Consider the following 13,655-nt stretch of genomic DNA (forward strand, 5'->3'; position numbering starts at 1 on the left):
CTAAACAAATCACTTATATAGATTCTTATATGAATTAATTTCTCACTCTCACTCCTAAGTGGAAATTCTCATCAGTTTAATAAGGCAATACTTTTACTAGCAGTTGAAAGAAAAATCCTAAGTTCCTAACAGCAGACTAGAAACTGTGGCTAAGGGTTCATCTACATGATGGTATATATAATGAAGACAGGCATACTAAAACCTAGCATAAATTCCCCTTCTTCTCAAGATAGTATTAAGATGACACTGCAGATCATATGCTAGAAGCACTATTAATTTCAATAGCAGAAAAGTCCAGTTTTTACATTTATATGATGGATACTGCTTAGGTCTAACAACATCTGGGAGATGAAGAAAAGAACTTTATATTTCTTTACATAAATTATCAGGGGGGGGATTTCCCTTTTGTAAGAGATTTATATTGATGACCTGATAAACCTAAAGCATCTACTTTGATATCATATACAAAGTATATACAAAGATATCTTTCCATCTTTGACTTAGTCTGGAATAGTGCAATCAAATTACAACATGGATTCCATAGATTATTTAGTAAACATATACGTACTCTTAAACTTACGTGTTGTATGAAATTACGTGTTTTAGTAACAAATAAGAATTTCTTTTTTGGTGCACCTGCTGCTGAAGGGAACACAGTATTGTTCAAAAGGAAGGTCTCAGAGATCCAAGGAAGGGCAATGAATATAATTCATATGAAAGAAGAAATGTACCTGCCTCACTTATCAGGGATACAAAACATTTTTGCTCAGAGAAAAGTAAATACTAATCACCTTTTGAAATAATCAGTAGATTCTTTGCCCTTAAAATGATAGAATGGTCTCATTATTGTGCATTGTGTTGAATATGCTAGTGAGAAATTAGAAATTTTTGTGTCACATCTCAAAACAGAGAAGGGATTGGGACAGGTCCATTCTTATTTTACCACGCTCTGTTGAAACACACTATGGTGTAGTAGTAAACAGCATAAATCTGAAACAATCATGGCTGAGTTTAAACCCTGGCTCTGCCATGCAGTAGCTGGGATCTCACCGTTACTCCCTGGGCCTTAGTTTTCCTCTTCTACAAAATGAGGGTAATATTGGTACCTTGCTCTGAGGGTGGTTGAGAATTAAATCAATTAAGACACGTACAATGCTTCGAACAGGTGGTGGCACACACCAAGTGCTACGGAAGGACTATCACTACCTCAACTGGTGGCAGAATATGGCTTTAGAGTATTCTCAATGTAGACAGTAAAAGTACACAGAGGAGCAGTACAGTTTAAAAAAGCAAGTGCTACAATACATAAGGAAACACGTGAAACAACCAAAGGTTTAGGAAACCCACATTTCAAAATCCTGGCAAGTACTCCATTGAGAAGAAATGACAGAGAACATCCTTTCCCAAATCACACTGAAACAATAAGCTGAAGACCTCAATTAACCATGGCTCAGAACCTACACTCCAGAGAACAGGAGAAAGGACAGTGACAAACTGGGGGATTTTTAAAAATCTTCTGTGCTCAGTTGATAATTTCTTACTGTTTAGCTATTGCCCGAAATGAGAGAACTAAGGCTTTTGAATAAAGCTCAAAATACTGACTAGAGCAAGAATGCGTGCTAATATGTTTTCATAGAACTTTAGCAAGAAGTTGTTAATTGAATTAGTTAAGCAACCACTATTTTCAAGCACTTTGCTAAGATTTCTACTCTATATAAAGTTTGACTCCTTGGAATATATAGATTATCAGTCAATTTCTGATCTCTACAGAAGTGTTCAGAAGTCTGTGACAGTTGAAAACTTAGCTTAAGTTTTAAGTTTGGGAACATGTGGGTGGCTCAGCTGGTGAAGCATCCAAACTCTTGATTTTCGCTCACATCGTGAATTGAGCCCCATGCTAAGTGTAGAGCCTGCTTACGATTTTCTCACATGCGCTCTCTCTCAAAAAGAAAAAAAAAGGTATGAAATCTGATAATGTCACAAACCTCCTTGCCTGTTAAGTTCCACCTGACTCTTCATACCAAAAATAAAACTAGGGGCGCCTGGGTGGCTCAGTTGAGCGTCTGACTCTTGGTTTTGGCTCAGGTCATGATCTCAGGGTTAGTGGGATCGAGCCCCATGTGGGGCTCTGCATAGGCTCTGTGGAGCCTGCTTGGGATTCCCTGTCCCTCTCTGTCTACCCCTTTCCCTGGTCACACTATCTTTCAAAATGGATAAACTTAAAAAAAAAAAAAAAGACAACTATAATTTGGAATGATTACGATATACTTTAAAATGAAGTTAAGAAAACATTAAGGATTACCCTTAAAAAACTTATCTGTACTCAAATGCCAGGAACTTTAAGCACTGAAGAAGGCTGCTTTATAGCAAATCTTGAGAATTACTTGGTATAGGAACAACAGTACCAAAATACACCACTTCTGGTATTAAGTTACATTTACGAATTTCATCTTTTTTGCTACTGAAGTGCTATGAAAAAGTGAAGATGATGCTGTGTATGTGAGTTGAGGAATTAAGACTCTTCACAGCCATACCCATGAATCTACTTCATATTTAAAAACAGGTGCACATGTGGCTTGTGCAGATCGTGCCAACAGTCAGTCCCTCTTTTACCAAAAGAGCCACACACTTGGTGTTCTCCCTCCAACATCGCAGTGTATTATTTGGATTACTTCTACAGTCATTCAATTGGTCTCTCTCTCTCTGGGATCAGTCTTTCTAAAATGTGAATCTGATTGTGTCCCACTTTGGTTTATACATAACTCCTTCTAACTCAGCTTTTCTAGATTGAATCTTGCTTCTTCCAAGGAACCGTTCTCAGCTTTCCAGGACAGAAGGAGGTGACCCTCCTCTTGCTCCTGCTCCAGTTCCTTCTGTAGTGTGCCACACCATTGTGTGATGGACTCTGCAACCTAAGTCGACAGTGACTCCTTAAAACAGGCACCACTTTATTTGACTGATGTGCACCGCCTGCCTCCTTGGCAGGTTTGAGCAGGAAAGTGCTACTGTCACAGCAAATACGAAGCACATGTGTGATTCTGGCACCACCACTACCTTCATGGAGTTTGCCCTGTCAACTCAAGGAGAATTCCAAACGTTTTTCAAAGGGAAGTTTTCAAATGGTGAGACCAATGTTAATCATACAACTTTATATAAACAGGGCTATGAAACTCAAACTTACAACTAGCTTCAGGTTTCTTCTTTACTTGAAAAACAAAACAAACAAAACCCATCCAATACCTCCTTGAGGAGTTTCCCTCATCTGTCTAGCTATAGAGCCAAGTAAAAGGTAAATGATACAAAACGCACATGTAAGTACATCTGACAGAGACACATTTTCAACTCTAGGGAACAGTTTTGAGGCCGAAGAAAGGGAGGAGAGAAAGCTGTAAGTAATGTTGCTTCACGTGTTTAAGTTTCATTTTTTTACCTAATTTACTTGCTCAGTGGACAGTCTGGCTGTAATGAATTCCGTGTGTGTAGTACGAGCTGGTGAAAAAACTCAAGTGGAATATGAAATATTCACAAAAATCCTACTTAATAAAGCAGTAATATAAAATGATGTTAGCCAAGCACATATATATTGCAACGACTAAATTATTACTTTTGCTCACTTATATCTTAAAAAGGAAAATGACAAATTTTTATATGATGCAGAGACATTTCCTTTCAGGCGTTTACATTACCTTCCAGGTTCATTCCAGCCTGAAGACATTTTCGATAGCGGCATGCTGGACAGTTTTTTCTTCGAATCTTATCAATGATACAATCATTTCTTCCAGCACAAAGATAATTGTGCTGTCCTACACAGAAAACAAAGGCACTGTTAACATTTCCCAGGTTATAAGGGATCTTTTTATGGCGAGACTCATTGCCCTTTTGTTTTGGGCTGACCACGGGCAGGGACCACAGGCAGTGATGAAGAAAGATGTACTTGCTTCCACTCCCATTACAGAGTTGTGAGGTCACCTTAAAAATGTCTCTTTCTTATTCTGCTCAACAAATAAACACAGTTCATGAAAAATACTGCAGTATCCATACAGAAAAGTGCACAGGTTGTTAAGTGTAGCATCTCCTATGTTTTCACAAACTGAACACCGCCATGTAATCGGCTCTCTGGTCAAGAAGAACAGTACCCCACCAGTAGTCTTCTAGGCCCTTTCCAGTCACTACCCTCCTCCAAGGTAACCCTGTTCTGCATTACAGGAGAAACTGTTTAAAGTACAGTTTGACAGGATGTCTGAAGTCACTATTTCATTATGACTTCTGACTTAATGCTAAGGAAGGTTAAACAAAGAGGAAACTGCTTTCAAAATACTCAAAGAACCCCACACGGAAAATGACTTTCCCTCAACATTATGCCACCATATGCAAATGGAGCGTGCTCCCCCTTCAAGTCTAAGTGACAGGGAACAAACTTCATCTTGAATGTTAAGATTGCCAACAACTAGTTAGGGAAATCACACACCTGGCAAACTAACTACCGTATATAGATCTTACAGATATTTGTCCATTACGTCACAGGCACTGTAGAATGTGAGTGTTTAAATCCACCACCGACTCCAGATATTAGACTGTCACTGTCCATACAATCTTCTGGCACCTAGTACTTAATAATGTGTGGTAAGAGGTACAAAGTGCAGTTTTCACCTGGCAAAAAAAATTAAAATGGAAAGAATGATACCCTTACCCACCCCAAAAAGCACATTCTTGTAGTTGTCTCTTAATCTGGCCATTGAGTGTCAAAGAAAATATCTCAGGATCTGCTGGCCCGGCAGAAACTGAAAAGATCCTCCTGCACAACACCACTGTGGCTATGCACAGGACCACACCAGGGCATTTCTCTTCTCAAAGGAAATCGCATTCAGAGAAAAGAGAAAAATCATCCGCTTACTAGGTTGAATGTATCTTGTTCTGATTTCTGGGAAAAGATCCCTTCTGCACGGGACTGCCTACTACTTGGATGGAAACAAACCATATTCCCTTCTTCATAAGAGGATAAATCACAGTGCTATGAGGCGTGCATTTTGAGTAGATGGTTAGCTATATCAGGTTCAGTTCTTTGTGAGGAGTAGGCCACCGGGCTGACCGATGGCCTACAGTTGAGCTTTGTTCCAGAGCTGCTCCGCTCTCCAATGCCCAATGTCTTATACCAGCTGTTACTGCCCCTGGAATCCCAGCTCTACCACTTGAACTCTGAGCCTCAGTTTCCTTGATCAAATAGGATCAGAACAGCATTTAAGAGCTCATAGAGCCCTTAATTCAATGGTATGATGTACATAAAACATAATGCTTGGTCTATGGGACATTAAAGGTAATGGATGCCTATCATCATTATGACCCATCAACAAAGATTACATGTACTTTCGTGTACAGGGGATATAAGTAAAAGGGACTTGGTGGAAGGGGGGACATCACTGAACTAGTATACATGAAAAGACATGAAGCTACCCAAAGTTTTCTTCTGTATGTAGAGAAGTGACTCCCAGAATACAGACTTAAAAAAACTCAAGGTATCTATCCTTGATTTGGGTTGTATGGATAAAACTTCTTAAAAATTGTTGAAATGTTCAGGTATTTTATCCTATGCCAATTTGGGGGGGGGGACTAGTATTTCCAGCAGGTGCCAAAAATGGACTGCTAAGTATGATACAGACTTTAGAAACTACATCTCTGTAATGAAAACATCTCCATCCTGTGTAGAGAGGAAAAGTAGAACTGTTCCGAGTTAGGTTGTCAAAGGATTACAGAATTTTAGAGCTGGAAGGGACGTTGGAGAAAATGAAAGTCCAAATATAGGATTTACTTAACATAGTCCACAGTTAAACCTTCCCCTACTAATTATGTAATTGAGCCACCATACTTAACTGAAATACTTAAACGCTAAAAAAACATTTTGAAATGGGACAGCTCATATTCTATGAAATTTTTACCTTAAAAACAAGCTTAAGAATTTAATTCTAAAGCAGGGGGTAAGCCCTGAGGGCATATGGCCTGCAGTGGTATTTTATTGGGGAGTTAGGTTTAGCTTTTTTTCTTTTTTTTTTTTTACTTTTCTTTTTTACTTTTTAAAGGGTATTGAAAGCTTTCAAAGTAAGCTTGCACTCTCTAACCTTCCTTGTCCCAAATGTCTTCTATTTGCCAGAAGGACACATACCTGGTCCGTATAGGCATTTACGTTTATAGTCCTGTTTTAAAGAATTTTTCATTCTCCTCCATTTTAATTAAAATATTTTTTTAAATACCCCCTTTTTTTCTTCTAAGGTTCCACAGTCTCTTTCTGAATTTCACTTGCAGAAATTAATTTGCCAGTATTACTGTATATTGGATTACCTCTATCACTGCATTTATATCATGGAGATAACTCAGGACTTAAAGTGCTGTGACAGGGGCACCTGGGTGGCTCAGTCACTTAAGCATCTGACTTCGGCTCAGGTCATGATCTTGCAGTTCATGGGTTTAAGCCCCACGTCTGGCTCTGTGCTGACAGCTCGGAAGCTGGAGTCTGCTTCGGCTTCTGTGTCTCCCCCTCTCTCTACCCCTCCCCTGCTCCCATTCTGTCTCTCTCTCTCCTCCCCCTCTCAGAAATAAACAAAAACATTTAAAATAAAGTGCTGAAGTAAAGTGCAGACAAGAAAAAGCTTCAATCTCTTGGGTCCGTGGTGAATAAGGTCTACTTTGTTAGAGGCAGTAGAGTGTGCAGGGGTGGGCTTTCCTTAGCACTATTCAACAGTTGGGGTCTCCTACCTGGTCAAAGCCTGCCTCCCTGTGCTCCATGTGGGGTAACAGGAGGAATTTTATAGTTTGCTCATGGATTAAAAAGTAATCCAAACAAAAGAAAATGACTCATCTAACTCTTAAGGATATGCAAACAGAACTTGAGGCAAATAATCATAATCTTTCTCATACTGTGGATGGATAATTACACTTCTTTAAAAATTAACATACTCAGAGCTTTAGGTAATCCATTCATGCGACACCACCTTCAAACAGCTTTATAAATAACTAAAGTACATGATTTTTTCCCAAGAGGATTTTAGAGTAATTTCCAACACTAATTTGCTATGGAATGAATTTCTCTTTAAGGAGTTGATGTGACTGCCCTTGTCAGCAGACTGAATCTATAACCAGGGTACAGTTTTTATTAGTATTCCTATAGTGAAATCAGCTTCTCTACATTACCTTCTTTCTCTATCTCCTCGGGCTGTTTATCACTTGCTTCTTACTACCACCTCTTTCCTGGAAACTTTGAACTCCTCTCTCACTTCAAGCAGACCGTGAGCACTCAGAGGGTGGGGACCACGTCTTATGTGGACTTGATACCACTTAGCACAGTGCCTGGCTCAACAGGAAGAAAAACCCACCCAGATTTTCCCCTCACAGTTCTTACTGACCCTCCTTCTTTGTCAGACTGGAATAGTCGGTGGTTTTAAAACCAACTACTTCATGGGAGTTAAAGCCCATGATTCTCATACAGTGAATGTTAGGTTTGGGCAGTAACGTAACACCATTTCCCACGACAGCACTTTCTTACCGTTACCTTCCGTTATCTGACCAAACTCCCTCTCCTTAATTTATACTTTTCTATTTTAGTCTAGTTCTGCTTGTGTTGTTGTTTTATTCAAGTTAGTTAACATACAGTGTAGTCCTGGATTCAGGAGTAGAACCCAGTGATTCATCACTTACGTGTAACACCCGGTACTCATCTCAACAAGTGTCCTCCTTAATGCCCATCACACATTTAGCCCATCCCCCTACCCACCTTCCCTCCTGCAACCCTCAGTTGGTTCTCTGTATTTAAGAGTCTCTTATGCTTTTTGTGTGGCTTTTTAAAATCTCTCCATTTAGAAGGCCTCCGAGCCAACCCCCCACACCTGACTTTACTGACTTCCAGCCTTAATGGGGTTCGCATATACCAGAAACTTCACAATCCACCTTGAGAGACAAGAACCAAGTAGAGGAAAAATAAAACTCTTCAAAACACACACTACCTTCCACTGCTCTTTTGAAGAATACTTTACAGCTTCCACAAGTCAAGACCCCGTAGTGACACCCCGAAGCTTCATCAGAGCACACAAGGCAGAGTTTGGGAGGTGGTCCCGTTGCCGCTGCAGAGCTGGATGGAGGAGAGCTTACATCTGGTCTCATTCCAGGGCTGAAGGAGGAGAGAAAGCAGTGTCAGGATCCACTGTCATGACCTTCAAAGAAACATCGAACTACAGCTCTCTTACCTCCTCACTCCCTAGGGAGCATGTTCACACTGAACTCTGGCTTCAAGTACTAGCAAGCATTACAACAGTCTATTCAAATATTTTCAAATCATGTTTTAATCTTCTTTTAGACAAAATTAAGAGTGAGGTAACTTTAAAAAAAATTTTTTTTCAATATTTATTTTTGTGGGGGGGAGTGGGGAGAGAGAGAAGCAGAGTGCGAGTGGGAGAGGGGCAGAGAGAGAGGGAGACACAGAATCCAAAGCAGGCTCCAGGCTCTGAGCAGTCAGCACAGAGCCCGATGCGGGGCTTGAACCCACGAACCGTGACATCATGACCTGAGAAGTCAGACGCTTAACTGACTGAGCCACCCAGGCACCCCAAGAGTGAGGTAATTTCCTTTTAAGCATTCCCTAAAAAGAATGATGAATACATGCTTCACTTTGAAACTGTCATCTGTAGTTGCGTAGCATTTGTTTACATTCATGATCACCTTTATAAAGGGGTCACTTCCATATCATTCACCATTTGTAAGTGAACCATTGACGAGTTTGGCTAAACGGATAGTAGTGCAACTACCACCAGGATCCAGAGATAGTGTAGACATCTGTCACCTCAAGAAGATGCATCCTACCCCTTTAATTGTTTGGGACATCAAGTTAATTTTTGTCATTTTAAGACCTTGTACAGGCCTCTCTCTAAACTCAGTGTCTAAATTCAGTCAATCCACGTCCTCCGCTAGAGTCAAAACTTCATAGAGTATTCGAGTTTGGGCCTACATCTCTCAATCCCAATGCTGTCAGGTTTCTCATTATGGCCTACAAAGACTGATGCGAAACATCACTGTCTGTCACCTTCCTGTGTGGCTCACAGCAAGAACGGAAAGGGCAGTGGGCTTTCAACAGGAAGGAGCATTCTGTCCTCTGCACCGAGGCCGGGTGTGGCCTCAAGAAAAGGACAGGAATCTGCTTCTCCTACCCCATCTCGTGGTTCATTTTGCAGACTTCTCACCACAGTGAGTGCTGTTGTTGTGTCTCTAAAGATACTCTAGGCCCTAATTTGTTTTGAAACCTTTCAGCAATCCCAAAAGCTCCCCTAAATCCTGTCCTCGGATGAAGCTACTGCACCTTGCCAGTCTTCGTTCGAGAGGCTTTGTCAGGTGGACGGTGTTGCCATCACCCCAGTTCTGGGAACAGGCCTCAGGGTTTTACATGTTTTCTGAACATGGCCACAAAGTTCTGGATGCTTCCGTATCACAAGGTGTTGGTTCCCTGCTAGGTGGGGGACAGCGGACGATGGGAGAGGACAGACTGAAATGACCGTGCTGTAGGTCTGGCGTGAGCCACCCGTGATGAATGGAAGCTTGTGACTAACGCGGAGGAGCTGCTCTAGGCAGTATTTTTACAGAAAGGTAGGAAGGACTTGGTGTGAGTGAACAGAGCGATGTGTCAGGGAAGCAAAAACTTCCTTGGCTTGTGGCCTGAAGATGCGCCTATTCCTGCTCAGCCCATCTCTGTCATCTGACATCTATTTTTAGGGACCAACCAGTTGTTTATGGAAAATGAGTATAATATTTAAAGATCTGAAAGGTTACTTCTGAAATGCTTCCGCAACCAATTATATATATACACACACACACACACACACACACACACACAATACACACAAAAACATAGGCATATGTAAGTGTTTAAAAATTTTTTTAAATGGTACTTTTGTAGTAAAGGCATACCTCACTGATACTACAGGTTTGGTTCCAGACCACAGACAGCAATACAGTGAATATCGCAATAAAGCAAGTCAAATGACTTTTTTGGTTTCCCAGTGCACATAAAAGTTATATTTACACTGCTTTGCAGTCTGTTAAAGTCTGTAAGAGCTTTATATTTAAAAAAGAATGTGTAGACCTTAGTCTAAAAATACTTCATCTGTGTTTTCAGCGAGTCGGAAATCACAGATCACGCTAACAATAATGAAAAAATATGAAATACCAAGAGAATTACCAAAATGTGACACACACACACACATAATGAGCAGATGCTGTTAGAAAAATGGTGCTGACAGGCTTGCTTGAATTAGGGTTGGCACAGACCTTCAGTTGGTAAAAAACGCAAAGTGCAATAAAGGAAAGCGCCATAAAACTAGGTGTGCCTGGACTTTGTCGCTGTGAAAACACTTTCGTGAGTAAAATCTCGTCTAGCCGCTCACCAGCCCCGTGACAGGATGGTATCACCTCCAGATGAGGCCAACGCAGTAAGAGGAGGGTGATCGGGGGGTCTATTTGCAGTCAAACTGACGTGCTTCAGATCCCTGCTCTCCCCATGGAAAGTCTGTGTGACCCTGGGTTGCTGTCTACCACTTTGAGCCTCAGTTTCCTCATGAGTGGGAAGGACGTCATCTGTGTGTGTGCTGTGAAAACAGGAGAACACACAAAATGCAGCATGTAATTCCTGCATAGAACAAACACCCAATACATGTTCCTCCTTTCCTGTTTCACAAAAACTAGAGATTTTATGAGACAGCATTATGTAAGTAGAAAGTTAGTATTCAGTCTGAAACCCAGGATGGTAATCACAAATTCTAGCTTATAAATGAGAGCATTGGCAAAACGCATTCAGGCCACTCAACCATGAGCTACAGATGGCAACAGGGAAAGCTAGGAACCAATGGACGGATACAAGTGTAGCTGAGCATCTGTAATTTAAGTCAGCCTTTTGAAATCCCTTCAGTCATTCCAGGCTCCATCAGATAAGAACAGAGTACATGGAAAACTGCCAAGTATACCACAGACATCGGTGGGAAAAAATCCATTTCTGTCACACAAACACGAGGACTAGGACAGCCTAGGAAGAACACCATTGGGGAACACGGATGAGTACGGCACAGTTTACAACCACAAATGTGACCCTGTGCTACTGTTGACGGGCTACAGGCCAACCAAACTGCTAGAGCTACAAGGAAAATCATATGGAATCACCATCTTTTAGTAAGGATACATGGCAAATACAAATACTGTGAGAAAGCACACAGGAATGAGAGTGTATAATGACATCTCCTTGAATGGAAAAGCTGAAAAGTGTGGGGTCTTCGATCAGTGTGTACGGATGGCTGTGCCAAACTTGGAAGACAGTAAGAGGTTCCATTATGAACTGACCGTATCCACGGTGAGTGGAGACTCATAGGAACAAAATGCCTTGTTCCAAGTGAACACTCAAATGCTGTTCCCCACTTACAGTGGACAGTGTGCTAAACACCAGCTTATTCCTGAGGCGACGGAGTTTACATGAGAGTTGAGAAAGAAAAAACAAACAAAAAACAACACATTCAAAGCTGGGTTTTTCTGTCGAGTTCTACAAGAAAAGCAAGTGCTGAGAGGGGGCTCCCGGACGGACAGTCATGGATGGACTGTGAGAATCCATCCCACCCCTCGAGGAGCTTATAAAATGTACAGGTAAATGACATCCTTTCATTTAGCACGTGCTCACGAATCCGGATTGTCAGATGTTGTGACGACACAGAAGTCATTTCATGTATGTAAGTCTTATTACGCATGGAATACATCACTGAAATAACGAACCTTGAAACTCTTGTCAATATTTTTTACCTGCCTCCTGTGACATGGGACCACCTGGAGGATCTCAGGTGAAGGCAAGTGCCATAAATACCCTTCTCTCTGAGCCAGCTGAGGGTTAATGATCCTCCAAGAGCTTGAGTTCAGGTAAATGTAGATATTCTTTGTGATTCTACCCCAAAATAAAACATTCTGGTTTTTCAAAAGGTCAGTACTGCAGTGCAGAATCTGAAACCCTGTCAGTGAACTTTTTGAAACACTGTTACATTAAAATCCATCTGTCTGTCTTGCGCTTGGAATGGTCCTTTTACCCGTGCATGATTTTGTACTATCCTGCATTAGTCATTTGGAAAATATTGGTTCACTGAGTTGGGCAGATTTTCTAAATGTTGACCAGTCCATTATACAATATAACAGTCACATCTATCAAGCTCATAGTGGCAGACATAAGTCTTTCAAAGTTCTAAACTGTCTTCCTTGAAATGATAAGCTCACTTCAATCATTTTTGAGATAACATCTGGCAAACACCAAAGGCTAAAAACCATAGTTTATCCATGGTATGTCATGAAAAAGGTGGCTTGTTCAATGTGCAACATAAACAGTCTTACACCTACTCCTCTTTGACACAAGCCTAAATGCTATGTGCAGCGTAAGTACGTAATAAGCTTCAAGCATCCTCCCATTTTGTCACACAGATAGTAAAAGGACGTTGTCAAAGGTGGAGATTTAAAAGAATATTTTGCTTCCTCAAGGATATCCTTTTTAAAAAAAAACAAACTTTTTTTAAAGTTGAGAGAGAGAGAGAGAGAGAGAGAGAGAGAGAGAGAGAGTGTGTGTGTGTGTGTGTGTGTGTGTGTGTGTGTGTACCCCCAAGCAGGATCCTTGCTGTCAGCACAGAGCCTGACACAGGGCTCAAATCCACGAACCGTGAGACCTTGACCTGAACAGAAACCAAGAGTCAGATGCTCAACTGACTAAGCCACACAGGAATCCCTCAAAGATATTCTTAAGTGGAATTGGCTTTCCTTAACTTGGGAGTGCAAGGCAGTGAGTACACTTACTACTGTACCCTATGAGGCCAGCAGTTTTACTCATCATTACTTTTGTACCATCTCTGCAAATGCCAACACAGTGAGAAAGGCAAACGAAGACTGTATATTTTTATTAATGTACTTCTGAAAGGGTCCTGGGGACACCCAAGTGTCCATGGACTACATTCTGAGAATTGCTGTTACAGAGAATAGTAAGGACTCTAAGTCAGGCAGGCTAGAATTCATAACCTAACTGCAGTGTAGTAGCTTGGTGACCTTTTAATCTCTCTAAATCTCAATTGCCCTATTTCTAAATGGGGACTGTAATGTACCTGGCAAGATGATACAGTATTGCTTAGTAGAGGCTTTCTCCCAAAGACAAAGAAGCAGAGACGATAAACATTACAAATCCAAATGGTGCTGTTGGTTTAGCCTCCAAGTTAAGTGAATTAAATCAATGAAATGCAAGGAACCCATTTGGGGGAAAACAAAACAAAACAAAACAAAACAAAACAAAGCAAAGCAAAGCAAAGCAAAAAGGGTATCACCTCAGAAAACAAGTATAATTAACATGGGGAAAAATCCTGAAAATAAAACTGGATTAATTTTTATCAAGTACACATGGAACAGGTGTTTTCTCATTGGCCAAATATTGTAAACCAGTGGTTCTTTGCTCCCGGGGAAGAGGGGTGTGTGTAGGTGGGTGGGGGGAACACTTGGTAATGGGTGGAGACATCTGTGATTGTCAAACTGAGGAAATGCTGCTGACAGCTAATGACAAAAGACTGGAGTGCTGGTCCACCCACATGCCATGGGTACACAGGACAATCCCCCACAACAAA

The 13,655-nt window shown here is 41.0% G+C and overlaps 1 protein-coding gene across 8 annotated transcripts in view; it reads right to left on the reverse strand.

Moving 5' to 3' along the window:
• NR3C1 (nuclear receptor subfamily 3 group C member 1) overlaps positions 1-13,655 on the reverse strand; it is a 162,435-nt gene that overhangs the window by 20,027 nt on the left and 128,753 nt on the right. For 6 of the 8 annotated variants that reach the window (XM_053222535.1, XM_053222534.1, XM_053222531.1 and 3 more), the window contains exons 3-4: positions 7,989-8,155; positions 3,687-3,803 (exon numbers count right to left, since the gene is read on the reverse strand). In XM_053222535.1, coding sequence (XP_053078510.1) covers positions 3,687-3,803; positions 7,989-8,155 — 284 coding nt within the window. The remainder of the gene's footprint in view (positions 1-3,686; positions 3,804-7,988; positions 8,156-13,655) is intronic. The other 2 variants (XM_053222543.1, XM_027042531.2) reach the window with 1 other exon arrangement.

Source organism: Acinonyx jubatus, chromosome A1 (assembly GCF_027475565.1).
Source record: "Acinonyx jubatus isolate Ajub_Pintada_27869175 chromosome A1, VMU_Ajub_asm_v1.0, whole genome shotgun sequence".
In the NCBI taxonomy this organism is placed as follows: Eukaryota; Metazoa; Chordata; class Mammalia; order Carnivora; family Felidae; genus Acinonyx; species Acinonyx jubatus.